We start from the raw sequence: 19,401 nt of genomic DNA on the forward strand, positions 1-19,401 counted from the left end.
TGAGACCATTCATGTGTGGGGTTGCTTCTCAGCCAAGGGAGTGGGCTCACTCATATTTTTGCCTAAGAATAAAGAATGGTATCAACACATCCTCTGAGAGCAACTTCTCCCAACCATCCAAGAACAGTTTGGTGACGATCAATGCCTTTTCCACCATGATGGAGCACCTTGCCATAAGGCAAAAGTGATAACTAAGTGGCTCGGGGAATAAAACATCAACATTTTGGGTCCATGGCCAGGAAACTCCCCAGACCTTAATCCCATTGAGAACTTGTGGTCGACCCTCAAGAAGCGTGTGGACAAAAAAACCCCACAAATTCTGACAAATTCCAAGCATTGATTATGCAAGAATGGGCTGCCGTCAGTCAGGATGTGGCCCAGAAGTTAATTGACAGCATGCCAGGGCAGATTGCAGAGGTCTTGAAAAAGAAGGGTCAACACTGCAAATATTGACTCTTTGCATAAACGTAATGTAATTGTCAATAAAAGCCTTTGACACTTATGGAATGCTTGTAATTATACTTCAGTATACCATAGTAACATCTGACAAAAATATCTCATAACACTGAAGCAGCGAACTTTCTGAAGACCAATACTTCTGTCATTCTCAAAACTTTTGACCACGACTGTATATACGGGACCATAGTCAATCGATACAAGACCAAGGTGTTAGCGTATCCTACAGTACTGGAAATATAATAAACATGTATATATACAGTGCATTCGGAAAGTATTCAGACCCCTTATCTTTTTCCATATTTTGTTACGTTACAGTCTTATTCTAAAATGGATTAAATATACTTTTTTTTCCCTCAGCAATCTACACACAATACGCTATCATGATGAAGTGAAAAATATTTTTTAGAAATTTTTGAAAATGTATTAAAAATAAAAAACTGAAATACCTTATTTACATAAGTATTCAGATCTTTTGCTATGAGAATCGAAATTGAGCTCAGGTGCATCCTTTTTCCATTGATCATCATTTAGATGTTTCTACAACTTGATTGGAGTTCACCTGTGGTAAATCCACCTGTCTATATAAGGTCCAACAGTTGACAGTGCATTTCAGAGCAAAAAGGTCGAAGGAATTGTCCGGAGAGCTCCGAGATAGGATTGTGTCGAGGCACAGATCTGGGGAAGGGTACTAAAAAATGTTTGCAGCATTGAAGGTCCCCAAGAACACAGTGGCCCCCATCATTCTTAAATGGAAGAAGTTTGGAACCACCAAGACTCTTCTTAGAGATGGTCGCCAGGCCAAAATTAGCAATTGGAGGAGAAGGGCCTTGGTCAGGGAGGTGACCAAGAACACGATGGTCACTCTGACAGAGCTCCTCTGTGGGGATGGGAGAACCTTCCAGAAGGACAACAATCTCTGCAGCACTCCACCAATCAGGCCTTTATGGTAGAGTGGCCAGACGGAAGCCACTCCTCAGTAAAAGGCACATGACAGCCCGCTTGCAGTTTGTCAAAAGGCACCTAAAGACTCTCAGACCATGAAAAACAAGATTCTCTAATCTGATGTAAGCAAGATTGAACTCTGGTTACGTCACGTCTGGAGGAAACCTGGCACCATCCCTACGGTGAAGCATGGTGGTGGCAGCATCATGCTATGGGGATGTTTTTCAGCGGCAGGGACTGGGAGATTAGTCAGGATCGAGGCAAAGATGAACAGAGCAAAGTACAGAGAGATCCTGGATGGAAACCTGCTCCAGAGCGCTCAGGACCTCAGACTGGGGGAAGGTTCACCTTCCAACAGGACAATGACCCTAAGCACACAGCCAAGACAACGCTTGAGTGGCTTCGGGACAAGTCTCTGAATGTTCTTGAGTGGCCCAGCCAGAGCCCGGACTTGAACCCGATCGAACATCTCTGGAGAGACCTGAAAATAGCTGTGCAGTGATGCTCCCCATCTAACCTGACAGAGCTTGAGAGGATCTGTAGAGAAGATTGGGAGAAACTCCCCAAATACAGGTGTGCCAAGCTTGTAGCGTCATACCCAACAAAGTACTGTGTAAAGGGTCTGAATACTTATGCAAATGTGATATTTCAGTTTTTTATTTGTTTATAAATTAGCAAAAATGTCTATTAACCTATTTTTGCTTTGTCAATGTGGGGTATTGTGTGTAGATTGATGAGGAAAAAATACAATTTAATCAATTTTAGAATAAGGCAGTAATGTTACAAAATGTGGTAAAAGTCAAGGGGTCTGAATACTTTCCGAAGGCACTGTATATATATATATATATATAGTATATGCCATTTAGCAGATACTTTTATCCAAAGCGACTTACAGTCATACGTACATAATTTTTTTAACGTATTGGTGGTTAGTGTTAATATTCATGTTGACATGGCCGCCTGTCAATTCTGACCACTCCTCAGCCAGATCCCTTCCTGGCAGAAGGAGGCAATATTCACACCGGCTATGGAGCAAAATTAATGTTACATATTGAGCCTGTTTCAGATTCCAGCCGCTCCCAGACACAGCCATAGGCGGGAGACACACATGCACGTGCGCACGCACGCACACTCACATACACAGGCACGCACACTACCTGGAGAGGAAGTTCTCCAGTGATCTTGGTTTGTCCTCCTTCTTGCAGGCCACTCCGTCACTCTTCTGCTGTTCCATCTCTCTGATGCGAGAGGAGAAGGTGTCGACGTAATCAAACACAGCCTTCATGGCGATGGGGACCTCGTAGGATTGCTGTTGGAGGGACAAACACACATCAAGTCAGTGGACCAAAACAGTAACCAACCATTGGAGGATTTGAGTGTAAAATCCCTATTCGATTATTCTAGTGGTCAGGAGAGAAATGTAAGAAATGCTATTCCTATGTTATCATGATTCCAGTATTCCTAGAAAAACCTAGAAAACCCTGTAACCTGTATTCCTGACAAATCTATATCCAAATGAAACAAGACACTGAGCCATGTGTTCCAGTTTGCTGTGACTTCACAGGCATTCTCTGCATGTTTCTGAGAAACACAACCAGAGCAGTGGGGCATGGGGTTCAACACAGTGGGCATTGGGGTTCAACACAGTGGGCCATGTGGTTCAAAACACAGTGGGCATAGGGTTTAACACAGTGGGCATGGGGTTTAACACAGTTGCCATGGGGTTCAAAACACAGTGGGCATGGGGTTTAACACAGTGGGCATGGGGTTTAACACAGTGGTCATGGGGTTTAACACAGTGGGCATAGGGTTTAACACAGTGGGCATGGGGTTTAACACAGTTGCCATGGGGTTCAAAACACAGTGGGCATGGGGTTTAACACAGTGGGCATGGGGTTTAACACAGTGGGCATGGGGTTTAACACAGTGGGCATGGGGTTTAACACAGTGGGCATGGGGTTTAACACAGTGGGCATGGGGTTCAACACAGTGGGCATGGGGTTTAACACAGTGCCAATGTGGTTCAACACAGTAGGCATGGGGTTCAACACAGTGGGACATGGGGTTCAACACAGTGGGACATGGGGTTGAACACAGTGGGACATGGGGTTCGACACAGTGGGGCATGGGGTTCAACACATTAGGGGATGGGGTTCAACACAGTGGGTTATGGGGTTCAACACAGTGGGCATGGGGTTAATCACATTAGGGCATGGGGTTCAACACAGTGGGACATGGGGTTCAACAGAGAGGGGCATGGGGTTCGACACAGTGGGGCATGGGGTTAAACACATTGGGCCACTGGGTTCAACACAGTGGGGCATGGGGTTCAACACAGTGGGGCATGGGGTTCAACACAGTAGGCCATGGGGTTCAACACAGTGGGGCATGGGGTTCAACACAGTAGGCCATGGGGTTCAACACAGTGGGCCATGGGGTTCAACACAGTGGGCCATGGGGTTCAACACAGTGGGCCATGGGGTTCAACACAGTGGGCCATGGGGTTCAACACAGTGGGCCATGGGGTTCAACACAGTGGGCCATGGGGTTCAACACAGTGGGCCATGGGGTTCAACACAGTGGATCATGGGGTTCAACACAGTGGGCCATGGGGTTCAACACAGTGGGCCATGGGGTTCAACACAGTGGGCCATGGGGTTCAACACAGTGGGCCATGGGGTTCAACACAGTGGGCCATGGGGTTCAACACAGTGGGCCATGGGGTTCAACACAGTGGGGCATGGGGTTCAACACAGTGGGCCATGGGGTTCAACACAGTGGGCCATGGGGTTCAACACAGTGGGCCATGGGGTTCAACACAGTGGGGCATGGGGTTCAACACAGTAGGCCATGGGGTTCAACACAGTGGGCCATGGGGTTCAACACAGTGGGCCATGGGGTTCAACACAGTGGGCCATGGGGTTCAACACAGTGGGCCATGGGGTTCAACACAACTCCGTTCAGAACGTTATACATTCCACCATGCAGCATATTTTTTAGGTATCCCAGCATAAAAATATTCTATTTTATAGGGCACAGTTTATGAAAATAACACACCCACTCATGACACACTCACATAAGCACAGGCACACACACACATGCAGGCATAAACACACTCTCTCTATCTACCCCCGTCTCTCTCATACCCACGCCCTGTAATAGACTTTCCTGTCTGGACTGACAGCAGTAGAGGGTTGGTTGCACACTGGCGTCTTTGTTTAATTTGTCTGAAAACAGCCTGCCGATTTACACACACACACACACACACACACACACACACACACACACACACACAGCTGTTGGGAGAACGTCATGTTGTGTGAATTGAACCAGTGTTTAATCACGGCAGGATGTTCACAGTATGGTGAAGGCAGGTCAACCAACATGAGTCTTGTTCTAATGGGCCCAACAGAGAGGTTAGGTTTGTGTGCTCCATTAAGTTCACTTGGCAAGACGGTTGGGTCGAGTACAGGCTTCAGGTCTAAATGGAATGGTCCCAATAGTGTGGACCGACGATCCGGTGCGCCAGATGAGCTAAATTAAGCATATCTAGTAGGAAAGCGCGTGAGAGAGAGCGATAACCCCATAGAAATCCTATTCAATGACTATTCTAATTCTTAATTCTATGGGTAACCCCACCTTGACTCTCATGTCAGTGTCAGTGAGGACCATGTAGAAGTGGTTGAAGGTCATACTGAACTCCTTCCGCAGCTCTGTGATCACATCCTGGTTCACCAGGTCCTCCTGACGAAGACCTTTCATAGGCTTATCATTCTCTAGGAGGGAGGGAGGGAGGGAGGGAGGGAGGGGGGAGAGAGAGAGAGAGTTACAAATAAATGTGCATAAGAGTGGAAGCTGAAACAACAACAAAAACAATGCATTGTACAACTACAGCCATGGGGAAACATGGATTGGACAACCCACTTCCAATCAGGGAACGGATTGGTTGACATACGACCGACCAGAAGGCGTGTGTACCCTAAAAGGTAAACATTGGTCCATATCAGTCCACAGCATGTTAAGAAGAGGTTATTATTAGCTCCACCTATCCCTGTCTCTTCAGCTCTGCAAACATCATAGTAGTAAGGAGGAGACTAGTGGAAGGGACTAAGGGTTGTTTTTCAATGAGCGTCTCTCTGAGGTAAAATAATCTCTGGGCAGAGATCTACCACCCAAAAGGAGGGCAATCGTGTGTTTACTCTAGGTTTACTGCTTCCTCTGTGGAGAAGAGACACACACACACAACTCAGTCACTCACTCATTCACACTGAGACGCTCTATATTACAAAACATTGACACTTTCCTCTCTCAAACAGAGTTAAAGGAAGATGGCTGAAGTGGGAGATGCCAATCTAGTTTTATTTCCTTCAAATCTAAGGAATTTCTCACTCTGTTTTAAAATCCCTATTCGATTATTCTAGTGGTCAGGAGAGAAATGTAAGAAATGTTATTCCTATAGTCATTTAATAGGAATTCCTATTATTTTCTCTAAAAATCAATTCTACCTTTTTTTTCTCCTCGTTCCTGAATGTTTATTGTTCCTGGTTGCATCTCTGACTACATACCAGATCTTCCTCTGTTTTCCTTAGTTTTGACTTGAATCCAGAAGACCCAGAAGAACCCAGCTGTCTTCAATATGAAGGGATGATGGAGACTATGTTGACTTACTGTATGTTCTGACTGGAAACCCATCATTCTCCACACCTAGGATGATTTCGACACGAGATGATAGGGAATCAAAACGTCTGAAATGCATTATGTTACTGCCTCATAAACAGAACTGGTCAACTTTGAAAGAATTTACACCGATATATAACCAATTTGAAGATGAAGATAATTCCAACCCAAAACGAACCCCATTCTACAGAAAACATTTAAAAATTCATATGGATTGCATATTGTATATCTGTAGCTACATGGTTTCTATGGAAAAGCAGTGTTGAGTCCTATCTATCTATCTATCTATCTATCTATCTATCTATCTATCTATCTATCTATCTATCTATCTATCTATCTATCTATCTATCTATCTATCTATCTATCTATCTATCTATCTATCTATCTATCTATCTATCTATCTATCTATCTATCTATCTATCTATCTATCTATCTATCTATCTATCTATCTATCTACAGTTGAAGTCGGAAGATTACATACACCTTTGCCAAACACATTTAAACTCAGTTTTTCACAATTCCTGACATTTACTCCTAGCAAAAATTCCCTGTCTTAGGTCAGTTAGGATCAACACTTTATTTTAAGAATGTGAAATGTCAGAATAATAGTAGAGAGAATGATTTATTTCAGCTTTTATTTCATTCATTACATTCCCAATGGGTCAGAAGTTGACATACACTCAATTAGTATTTGGAAGCATTGCCTTTAAATTGTTTATCTTGGGTCAAACGTTTCGGGTAGCCTTCCACAAGCTTCCCAAAATAAGTTGAGTGAATTTTGGCCCATTCCTCCTGACAGAGCTGGTGTAACTCAGTCAGGTTTGTAGGCCTCCTTGCTCGCACACGCTTTTTCTATAGGATTGAGGTCAGGGTTTTGTGACGGCCACTCCAATACCTTGACTTTGTTGTCCTTAAGCCATTTTGCCACAACTTTGGAAGTATGCTTGGGGTCACTGTGCATTTGGAAGACCCTTTTTAGACCAAGCTTTAACTTCCTGACTGATGTCTTGAGATGTTGCTTCATTATATCCACATAATTTTCCTTCCTCATGATGCCATCTATTTTGTGAAGTGCACCATTCCCTCTTGCAGCAAATCACCCCCACAGCATGATGCTGCCACCCCCGTTCTTCACGGTTGGGATGGTGTTCTTCGGCTTGCAAGCAACCCCCTTTTTCCTCCAAACATGGTCATTATGGCCATTATGACGATGGTCATTATGGCCAAACAGTTCTATTTTTGTTTCATCAGACCAGAGGACATTTCTCCAAAAAGTACGATCTTTGTCCCCATGTGCAGTTGAAAACCGTAGTGTGGCTTTTTATGGTGGTTTTGGAGCAGTGGCTTCTTCCTTGCTGAGCGGCCTTTCAGGTTATGTCGATATAGGACTAGTTTTACTGTGGATATAGATACTTTTGTACCGGTTTCCTCCAGCATCTTCACAAGGTCCTTTGCTGTTGTTCTGTGATTGATTTGCACTTTTTGCACCAAAGTACAATCTTAACTCTGCATTGTTGGAAAAGGACCCGTAAGTAAGCATTTCACTGTTAGTCTACACCTGTTATTTATGAAGCCTGTCTTTCCCCAGAATAACAACTTGAACCATTCCAGGTCATCTCTCTCGCTGTCCTCCCTGTCTCTTCACAGAATGACAACATGAACCATTCCAGGTCATCTCTCTCTCTGTCCCCCCATGTCTCTCCCCAGAATAACAACATCAACCATTCCAGGTCATCTCTCTCTCTGTCCTCCCTGTCTCTCCACAGAATAACAACATGAACCATTCCAGGTCATTTCTCTCTGTCCCCCCTGTCTGTCCCCAGAAAAACAACATCAACCATTCCAGGTCATCTCTCTCTCTGTCCCCCCTGTCTCTCCCCATAATAACAACATGAACCATTCCAGGTCATCTCTCTCTCTGTCCCCCCTGTCTCTCCCCATAATAACAACATGAACCATTCCAGGACATCTCCCTCTGTCCCCCTGTCTCTCCCCATAATAACAACATGAACCATTCCAGGTCATCTCTCTCTGTCCCCCCTGTCTCTCCCCAGAATAACAACATGAACCATTCCAGGTCATCTCTCTCTGTCCCCCCTGTCTCTCCCCAGAATAACAACATCAACCATTCCAGGTCATCTCTCTCTCTGTCCCCTCTGTCTCTCCATAGAATAACAACATTAACCATTCCAGGTCATCTCTCTCTGTCCCCCCTGTCTCTTCACAGAATAACAACATGAACCAGTGGCTGCAGGTGGATCAGGCCCAGGTCAAGAAGATCACAGGTATTATAATGCAGGGGGCCATGTCCCTGGGCAAGGACATGTACAGTATGTCATCTCCTGCACTCTGGAGTACAGCGAAGACAGACTAGAATTGATAAAGTACACTTACGATGATGTCTATCAGGTGGTGAAGGTAGGAAACAACACCTCCACTATGCTGATCCTCAACACAGGGGCCCCACAAGGGTTTGTAATCAGCCCCCTCCTGTACTCCCTGTTCACTCATGACTGTGTTGCCACGCACGCCTCCAACTCAATCATCAAGTTTGCAGACGACACAACAGTAGTAGGCCTGATTACCAACAATGACGAGACAGCCTAAAGGGAGGAGGTAAAGGTCCTGGCGGAATGGTGCCAGGAAAATAATCTCTCCCTCAACGTCAATAAAATTAAGGAGATGATCGTGGACTTCACGAGACAGCAGAGGGAACACGCCCCCACCCACATCGACGGGACCGCAATGGAGAATGTGAAAAGCTTCAAGTTCCTCGGCATACACATCACTGACAATCTGAAATGGTCCACACACACAGAGAGCATGGTGAAGAAGGCGCAACAGAGCCTCAGGAGGCTGAAGAAATTCAGCTTGGCTCCTAAGACCCTCACAAACTTTTACAGATGCACCATTGAGAGCGTCCTGTTGGACTGTATCTCCGCCTGGTACGGCAACTGCTCCGCCTGCAACCGCAGGGCTCTCCAGAGGGTGGTGCAGTCTTCCCAATGCATCACCGTGTACATACAGTGGGGAGAACAAGTATTTGATACACTGCCGATTTTGCAGGTTTTCCTACTTACAAAGCATGTAGAGGTCTGTATTTTTTATCATAGGTACACTTCAACTGTGAGAGACGGAATCTAAAAAATCCTTAAAATCACATTGTATGATTTTTAAGTAACAATTTGCATTTTATTGCATGACATAAGTATTTGATACATCAGAAAAGCAGAACATAATATTTCGTACAAAAACCTTTGTTTGCAATTACAGAGATCATACGTTTCCTGTAGGTCTTGACCAGGTTTGCACACACTGCACAGTTGAAGTGTACCTATGATAAAAATTACATACCTCTACATGCTTTGTAAGTAGGAAAACCTGCAAAATCAGCAGTGTATCAAATAGTTCCTATATTATTCAGCCACTAACTAGGCCACTCAGGAACATTCAATGTCAACTCCAGTGTATATTTGGCCTTCTGTTTTAAGTTATTGGCCTGCTGAAAGGTGAATTTGTCTCCCAGTGTCTGTTGGAAAGCAGACTGAACCAGGATTTCCGCTACGATTTTGCCTGTGCTTAGCTCTATTCTGTTTATTTTTATCCTAAAAAAACTCCCTAGTCCTTGTCGATGACAAGCATACCGTAGGATGATGCAGCCACCACCATGCTTGAAAACATGAAGAGTGGTACTCATTGATGTGTGTGTTGGATTTGCCCCAAACATAAGGCTTTGTATTCAGGACACAAAGTTAATTTCTATTCCACATTTTTTTGCTGTATTACTTTAGTGCCTTATTGTATACAGGATGCATGTTTTGGAAAAAATAATTATTCTGTACAGGCTTCCTTCTTTTCACTCTACCATTTAAGTTAGTATTGTGGAGTAACTACAATGTTGTTGATCCATCCTCAGTTTTCCCTTATTACAGCCATTAAACTATGTAACTGTTTTAAAGTCACCATTGGCCTCATGGTGAAATCCCTGAGCAATTTCCTTCCTCTCCAACAACTGAGTTAGGAAGGACGCCTGTATCTTTGTGGTGACTGGGAGTATTGATACACCATCCAAAGTGTAATTAATAACTTCACCATGCTCAAAGGGATATTCAATGTCTGCTTTTTTCCCCCATCTAGCAATAGGTTTCACTTCGTTGCGAGGCATTGGATAACATCCCTGGTCTTTGGGGTTGAATATCTGTTTGAAATTCACTGTTCAACTGAGGGACCTTACAGATAATTGTATGTGTGGGGTAAGGAGATGAAGTAGTCATAAAACAATCATGTTAAACACTATTATTGGACACAGAGTGAGTCCGTGCTACTTATGATGTGACTTTTTAAGCAACTTTTTACTCCTAAAGTTATTTAGGCTTTCCATAACAAAGGGGTTGAATCCTTATTGACTCAAGACATTTCAGCTTTTCATTTGTAATAAAAAAAAGTTACATTTCCAAAAACATTATTCCACATTGACATTATGGGGTATTGTGTGTAGGCCAGTGACAAAAATTCTCAATTTAATCCATTTTAAATTCAGGATTATTCAGTATGTAGCCTCGTTATTGTTATTTTATTGTGTTACTTTTTTTTACTTTAGTTTATTTAGCAAATATTTTCTTAACTCTATTTTCTTAAAAATGCATTGTTGGTTAATGGCTTGTAAGTAAACATTTCACGGTAAGGGTCACACCTGTTGTATTCGGTGCATGTGACAAACAACATTTGATTTGATATTATATAAAATACTGCAAAGTTGGCTAGGAGCTAGCAACAGGGCGACCGTGTCTGTTGGCGCCATCTTGGTTGAGACAGGAGAGTTTTTGCTAAATGAGACAGCATCCTGATTTGAGCAAAAGAATAGCTTGGCACAGTAAATGCCATAAACAGCAGACATGCATCTATCTTTGAAATCCCTTTTTTACATTGCAGACTGTTCAAAGGTCATCATAGGCATTCACCAACAAAGTGAAAGTGTGCAAGGTTTATTTGAGAGCCTAGAAGCACATGACGGTACTGGAAAAGTAGTGACAACCATGGGCAAACTGTGTGTCTTTTTGTTAGTTCTTTTGTTTTACACCATTGTAAACGCAGGTAAGATGGATTTTTTACTGTCATTTATCAGATTTAATTATAAATCTGCTACTAGGATCAATATTTATAACATAAATAATTAAATCTGTTATAAAACTGCTACTACGATCAATATTTACAACATAAATAATTACATCTGTTATAAATCTGCTACTAGGATCAATATTTATAACATAAATAACAGCACCCTATAGGAAGGGAAAGGACAGTGTCAAAAGTCACGAGTCAAAACTCTTAGGAACATCAAGATCAATAGGACTTTCTTGTAGTACAGCCTATATACGGTAGACTATAGGCTAAACTACAGGCTTTTCAGACATAACCTAGATCTTGTTTTCACCCTCTCTCAGGTTCAGGATCCCATTCTCTGTGGGCATTTGCAACATATATCTCAGGAGAGACACCTTACCCTGAGTTTACCGTTGTGTTGATGCTAGATGATATTCAAGTAGGTTACTTTGACTCCAACATTAAACAGTATATCCACAAGGGATATAATGCCTCAGAGGAAACAGAGGTTGAAGAAACTTATCAAGCAGCTTTTATATTTGGAGCCATGTCCCTCAGCTTGAAAGGGAGATCGTCCGAGCTGAAGCGCTTCAGTTCCACAGAAGGTATTCATGTTCAACAGAGGCTGGCTGGGTGTGAGATGTCGGACAATGGCGAACCGGCACTTATCGTATCTAGGGACATTTTCAATGGAATTTATGCAGATTTAACAATATATTACAACATGACACATTATTCATACAATTCTGGAACTCTGCTGTCGCCATGGAGTGATGTGCATCAAACATATGTAAAAGGCCTTTATCAGACCATTTACCTGACAATTTGCATGGACACTTTAAAAATGTTCCTTGAGAAAGAGAAGACATTTATAATGCGTAAAGTGCGTCCCAGAGTCAGGCTCATACAGAAAGCCATGTCTGGAGGGGTCCAGCAGATGAGCTGCCTAGCGTTTGGTTTCTACCCCCGCCACATCAACCTGACCCTGCTGAGAGACGGCCAGCCAATAGCAGAACAGGAGCTGACTGGGGGGCAGCTGCTTCCCAATGGAGACGGCACGTACCAGCTGAGGAAGACTCTGGAGGTCAGTACAGAGGAACTGAGAGAGACACGCAACTACACCTGCACTGCCTCCCATCTCAGTCTGGACAACAAGCTGGAGGTCAGCTGGGTACCTGAGTCTGGAGCAGACAGATAAGATCTGTCTATCCTGTCAGCTGCACTGGTAATGGTGTCCATAATCATTATGAAATGTCAAGCAAAGAGGCACTGAGTTTGAAGGTAGGCCTTGAAATACATCCACAGGTACACCTCCAATTGACTCAAATGATGTCAATTAGCCTATTAGAAGCTTCTAAAGCCATGACATCATTTTATGGAATTTTCCAAGCTGTTTAAAGGCACAGTCAACTTAATGTATGTAAACTTCTGACTCACTGGAATTGTGATAAAGTTAATTATAAGTGAAGTAATCTGTCTGTAAACAATTGTTGGAAAATAGACTATCTATCTATCTATCTATCTATCTATCTATCTATCTATCTATCTATCTATCTATCTATCTATCTATCTATCTATCTATCTATCTATCTATCTATCTATCTATCTATCTATCTATCTATCTATCTATCTATCTATCTATCTATCTATCTATCTATCCTGAATATACCCAGTCAGGGAGATGTGGTTTAGTCACATGTCTTAGAGGAGCTAATGTAGCTACCAGTAACACAGCCCTCAGCTATACCACCCTAATCACAGCACCCTTCACACACACACACACACACGCCTCAAAGTCTCCATTACACTCAAAGGCAACGATGATGTCATCCAACACAGAGGAGCCCTTTCTCCAGCATACAATTGCGAAAGGACCATTTCACCACGCACACACACACGTTTGTTTTTTACTATCCTTGTGGGGACTAAGCAATTGATTCCCATTCAAAAACCTATTTTCCCTAACCCTAACTCTAACCCTAACCTTAGGATTCAGATCGTAACTCGCCAAGCCCAACTGAAAACGCAAACCTCATAAAACACATTTGTACTCTTGAGTCTTCTGAAGTAATAGCTTCAAAGAAATTCAAGAAAAGGGAGTCACTAATTCATATTGAAGATAAGCTATGCCCCTTAGTTCCAGTGAAGGGAAATCTTAACCCTACAGCATACAATGACATTCTATACAATTCTGTGCTTCCAACTTTATGGCAACAGTTTGGGGAAGGCCCTTTCCTGTGTCAGCATGACAATGCCCCCGTGCACAAAGCGAGGTCCATACAAAAATGGTTTGTCGAGATCGGTGTGGAAGAACTTGACTGGCCTGCACAGAGCCCTGACCTTAACTCCATCGAACACCTTCGGGATGAATTGGAACGCCGACTGCCAGCCAGGCCTAATCGCCCAACCTCACTAATGCTCTTGTGGCTGAATGGAAGCAAGTCCCCGCATCAATGTTCCAACATCTAGTAGAAAGCACAAAGTAAAATTCCAAGCATCTGCCTCTAACCCTAGGAAGCTCTTTGCCACCTTCTCCTCCCTGCTGAATCCCCCCTCCTCCCTCTCTGTGGATGACTTCGTCAACCATTTTGTAAAGAAGGTTGACGACATCCGATCCTCGTTTGTTAAGTCAAATGACACTGCTGGTCCTGCTCACACTGCCCTATGCTTTGACTTCTTTCTCCCCTCTCTCTCCAGATAAAATCTTGCGACTTGTGACGGCCGACCGCCCAACAACCTGCCCGCTTGACCCTATCCCCTCCTCTCTTCTCCAGACCATCTCCGGTGACCTTCTCCCTTACCTCACCTCGCTGATCAACTCATCCTTGACCGCTGGCTATGTCCCTTCTGTCTTCAAGAGAGCGAGAGTTGCACCCCTTCTCGAAAACCAACACTCGATCCTTCTGATGTCAACAACTACAGACCAGTATCCCTTCTTTCTTTTCTCTCCAAAACTATTGATTGTGCCGTCTTTAGCCAACTCTCTTGCTATCTCTCTCAGAATGACCTTCTTGATCCAAACCAGTCAGGTTTCAAGACTGGTCATTCAACTGAGACTGCTCTTCTCTGTGTCACGGAGGCTCTCCGCACTGCTAAAGCTAACTCTCTCTCCTCTGCTCTTGTCCTTCTAGACCTGTCTGCTGCCTTTGATACTGTGAACTATCAGATCATCCTCTCCACCCTCTCCGAGCTGGGCATCTCTGGCGCGGCTCACTCTTGGATTGCGTCCTACCTGACCGGTCGCTCCTACCAAGTGGCGTGGCGAGAAGCTGTCTCCGCACCACGTGCTCTCACCACTGGTGTCCCCCAGGGCTCAGTCCTAGGCCCTCTCCTATTCTCGCTATACACCAAGTCACTTGGCTCTGTCATATCCTCACATGGCCTCTCCTATCATTGCTACGCAGACGACACACAACTAATCTTCTCCTTTCCCCCTTCTGATAACCAGGTGGCGAATCGCATCTCTGCATGTCTGGCAGACATATCAGTATGGATGACGGATCACCACCTCAAGCTGAACCTTGGCAAGACAGAGCTGCTCTTCTTCCTGGGGAAGGACTGCCCGTTCCATGATCTCGCCATCACGGTTGACAACTCCGTTGTGTCCTCCTCCCAGAGTGCGAAGAGCCTTGGCGTGACCCTGGACAACACCCTGTCGTTCTCCGCTAACATCAAGGCGGTGACCCGATCCTGTAGGTTCATGCTCTACAACATTCGGAGAGTACGACCCTGCCTTACACAGGAAGCGGCACAGGTCCTAATCCAGGCACTTGTCATCTCCCGTCTGGATTACTGCAACTCGCTGTTGGCTGGGCTCCCTGCCTGTGCCATTAAACCCCTACAACTCATCCAGAATGCTGCAGCCCGTCTGGTGTTCAGTCTTCCCAAGTTCTCTCACGTCACCCCGCTCCTCTGCACACTACACTGGCTTCCAGTTGAAGCTCGCATCTGCTACAAGACCATGGTGCTTGCCTACGGAGCTGTGAAGGGAACGGCACCTCCGTACCTTCAGGCTCTGATCAGTCCCTACACCCAAACGAGGGCATTGCGTTCATCCACCTCTGGCCTGCTGGCTCCCCTACCTCTGCTGAAGCACAGTTCCCACTCAGCCCAGTCAAAACTGTTCGCTGCTCTGGCACCCCAATGGTGGAACAAGCTCCCTCACGACGCCAGGACAGCGGAGTCACTCACCACCTTCCGGAGACATTTGAAACCCCACCTCTTTAAGGAACACCTGGGATAGGATAAAGTAATCCTTCTAATCCCCCCTTACCCCACCCCCCCAAAAAAAATAATAATAATAATTGTAAAGTGGTTATCCCACTGGCTATAAGGTGAGTGCACCAATTTGTAAGTCGCTCTGGATAAGAGCGTCTGCTAAATGACGTAAATGTAAATGTAAAGCCTTCCCAGAAGATTGGAGGCTGGTATAGCAGCAAAGAGGCGACCAACTCGATATTCATGCCCATGATTTTGGAATAAGATGTTCGACGAGCAGGTGTTTATACACGTAGTGTATAATTATTCAACCAGGAGTTAGATTGCCTTCTATCGTTGGAACATACCAGTTGGAATCAGTTTGCTTGATTTAGAACAACTGGGTAGAAACAACACACTGATGATCACTTTAGCTTTCACATTCTAATATCAAAGTCGCAAGATGCGAGGATTTCACATTTAATCGTAATTCCTACAATCATCCGGACATTCTAGGAACATGGAATTGTTTTAAGATGGTCACACCATGTATCATTTTAGCTATGTGATTTGGAATCTTAGGACCCCTTTAGGTATCAAAACAAAAATAGAAAAATTATTTAATAAAGTCTGAATTTGGCCTTTACTACTATAGCCCATAGAAAATAAGACAGTCCAAAAATGTATCACAAGGAATAAGGTTTTGAAGTGTCTGTCCTAATATCTAGGAGATACTGTATAAGAAAGCTCAGGAAATGTTTGTGTTTTTTGGACACATATTTATCCCCTTATTTTGGGGATTGAGATGCATCCCAATGCATAAACAGATATGCTTAAACTGATTGATTTTGATGGGGATTTTTTATTATGTTTCTTAGATTGACAAACGGGTGCTTCAATAGATTCTCTTAAGGATTACCTCAGAAAGCTTGGTTAGGATAAGTTCTCACTGAAAAAAATAAAATAAAAATAAATAAATACATAAAAACAAAAAACAATAATAAAACAAATTTATTTAAAAAAAGACAAAAATTAAAAAATAGTTCTCAATGGTTCAGTCTATCTCTCCTCTCAGTGTAAATATCCGATCAGTTTCACTTGCTCAGTCTTATCAAATGTTATTTGCCACATGCGCCGAATACAACTGGTGTAGACATTACCGTGAAATGCTTACTTTCAGTCCTCAACCAACAATGCATATATTTTTTTTATAAAACAGTCAAATAAAACAACAACAACAAAAAAGTGTTGAGAAAAAAGAGCAGAAGTAAAATAAAATAACAGTAGGGATGCTATATACAGTGGGGTACCGGTGCAGAGTCAATGTGCGGGGACACCGGCTAGTTGAGGTAGTTGAGGTAATATGTACATGTGGGTAGAGTTAAAGTGACTATGCAGAAATAATTAACAGAGTAGCAGCAGCGTAAAAATATGGGGTGGGGCTGGGGGGGCAGTGCAAGTAGTCCGGGTAGCCATAATTAGCTGTTCAGGAGTCTTATGGCTTGGGGGTAGAAGCTGTTGAGAAGCCTTTTGGACCTAGACTTGGAGCTCCGGTACCGCTTGCCGTGCGGTAGCAGAGAGAACAGTCTATGACTAGGGTGTCTGGAGTCTTTGACAATTTTGAGGGCCTTCCTCTGACACCGCCTGGTATAGAGGTACTGGATGGCAGGAAGCTTGGCCCCAGTAATGTACTGGGCCGTACGCCCTACCCTCTGTAGTGCCTTGCGGTCGGAGGCCGACCAGTTGCCATACCAGGCGGTGATGCAATCAGTCAGGATGCTCTCGATGGTGCAGCTTTAGAACTTTTTGAGGATCTGAGGACCCATGCCAAATCTTTTCAGTCTCCTGAGGGGGAATAGGCTTTGTCGTGCCCTCTTCACGACTGTCTTGGTGTGTTTGGACTATGATAGTTTGTTTGTGATGTGGACACCAAGGAACTTGAAGCTCTCAACCTGTTCCACTACAGCCCCATCGATGAGAATGGGGGCGTGCTCAGTCCTCTTTTTTTTCCTGTAGTCCACAATCATCTCCTTTGTCTTGGTCATGTTGAGGGAGAGGTTGTTATCCTGGCACCACACGGCCAGGTCTCTGACCTCCTCCCTATAGGCTGTCTCATCGTTGTCGGTGATCAGGCCTACCACTGTTGTGTCGTCGGCAAACTTAATGATGGTGTTGGAGTCGTGCCTGGCCGTGCAGTCATGGGTGAACAGGGAGTACAGCAGGGGACTGAGCACGCACCCCTGAGGTGCCCCCGTGTTGAGGATCAGCGTGGCAGATGTGTTGTTACCTACCCTTACCACCTGGGGGCGGCCCATCAGGAAGTCCAGAATCCAGTTGCAGAGGGAGGTGTTTAGTCCCAGGATCCTTAGCTTAGTGTTGAGCTTTGAGGGCACTATGGTGTTGAACACTGAGCTGTAGTCAATGAATAGCATTCTCACGTAGGTGTTCCTCTTGTCCAGGTGGGAAAGGGCAGTGTGGAGTGCAATAGAGATTGCATAATCTGTGGATGTGTTGGGGCGGTATGCAAATTGGAGTGGGTTTAGGGTTTCTGGGATAATGGTGTTGATGTGAGCCATGACCAGCCTTTCAAAGCACTTCATGACTACAGATGTCAGTGCTACGGGTCGGTAGTCATTTAGGCAGGTTATCTTAGTGTCCTTGGGCACGGGGACTATGGTGGTCTGCTTGAAACATGTTGGTATTACAGACTCAGTCAGGACATGTTGAAAATGTCAGTGAAGACACTTGCCAGTTGGTAAGCACATGCTCGGAGTACACGTCCTTGTAATCCGTCTGGCCCTGCGGCCTTGTGAATGTTGACCTGCTTAAAAGTCTTACTCATGTTGGCTACGGAGAGCGTGATCACTAGTCATCCGGAACAGTTGGTGCTCTCATGCATGCTTCAGTGTTGCTTGCCTTGAAGCGAGCATAGAAGTGGTTTAGCTCGTCTGGTAGGCTTGCATCACTGGGCAGCTCGCGGCTGTGCTTCCCTTTGTAGTCTGTACTAGTTTTCAAGCCCTGCCACATCCGACGAGCGTCAGAGCCGATGTAGTACGATTCAATCTTAGTCCTGTAATGACTCTTTGCCTGTTTGATGGTTCGTCGGAGGGCATAGCGGGATTTCTTATAAGCGTCCGGGTTAGAGTCCCGCTCCTTGAAAGCGGCAGCTCTACCCTTTAGCTCAGTGCGGATGTTGCCTGTAATCGATGGCTTCTGGTTGGGGTATGTACGTACGGTCATTGCGGGGACGACGTCATCGATGCACTTATTGATGAAGCCAGTACCTGATGTGGTGTACTCCTCAATGCTATCTGAAGAATCCTGGAACATATTCCAGTCTGTGCTAGCAAAACAGTCCTGTAGCTTAGCACCTGCGTCATCTGACCACTTTATTATTAACCGAGTCACTGGTGCTTCCTGCTTCAGTTTTTGCTTATTTGCAGGAATCAGGAAGATAGAGTTATGGTCAGATTTGCCAAATGGAGGGCGAGGGAGAGCTTTGTATGCATCTCTGTGTGTGGAGTAAAGGTGGTCTAGAGTTTTTTTCCTCTGGTTGCACATTTAACATGCTGGTAGAAATTAGGTAGAACGGATTTAAGTTTCCCTGCATTGAAGTTCCTGGCCACTAGGAGTGCTGCCTCTGGATGCAAGTTTTCCTGTTTAGTTATGGCCTTATACAGCTCATTGAGTGCAATCTTAATGCCAGCATTGGTTTGTGGTGGTAAATAGACAGCTATGAAAAATATAGATGAAAACTCTCTTGGTAAATATTGTGGTCTACAGCTCATCATAAGATACTCTACCTCAGGCGAGCAAAACCTCGAGACTTCATTAGTATTTGATTTTATGCACCAGCTGTTGTTTACAAATATACACAGACCGCCACCCCTTGTCTTACCGGAGTCAGCCGTTCTATCCTGCCGATGTAGCGTATATCCCGTCACCTGAATGTTGTCCATGTCATCGTTCAGCCACGACTCGGTGAAACATAAGATATTACAGTTTTTAATGTCTCGTTGGTAG

General features: G+C 44.4%; 1 protein-coding gene across 1 annotated transcript in view; it reads right to left on the reverse strand.

Annotated features, from left to right (window-relative positions):
- LOC121536488 (coiled-coil domain-containing protein 80) overlaps positions 1 to 19,401 on the reverse strand; it is a 35,440-nt gene that overhangs the window by 8,070 nt on the left and 7,969 nt on the right. Inside the window, exons 5-6 of the mRNA XM_041843803.2 lie at positions 5,041 to 5,177; positions 2,559 to 2,710 (exon numbers count right to left, since the gene is read on the reverse strand). Of these exons, the coding sequence (XP_041699737.2) occupies positions 2,559 to 2,710; positions 5,041 to 5,177 (289 nt within the window). The remainder of the gene's footprint in view (positions 1 to 2,558; positions 2,711 to 5,040; positions 5,178 to 19,401) is intronic.

This window comes from Coregonus clupeaformis, chromosome 23 (genome assembly GCF_020615455.1).
Source record: "Coregonus clupeaformis isolate EN_2021a chromosome 23, ASM2061545v1, whole genome shotgun sequence".
In the NCBI taxonomy this organism is placed as follows: Eukaryota; Metazoa; Chordata; class Actinopteri; order Salmoniformes; family Salmonidae; genus Coregonus; species Coregonus clupeaformis.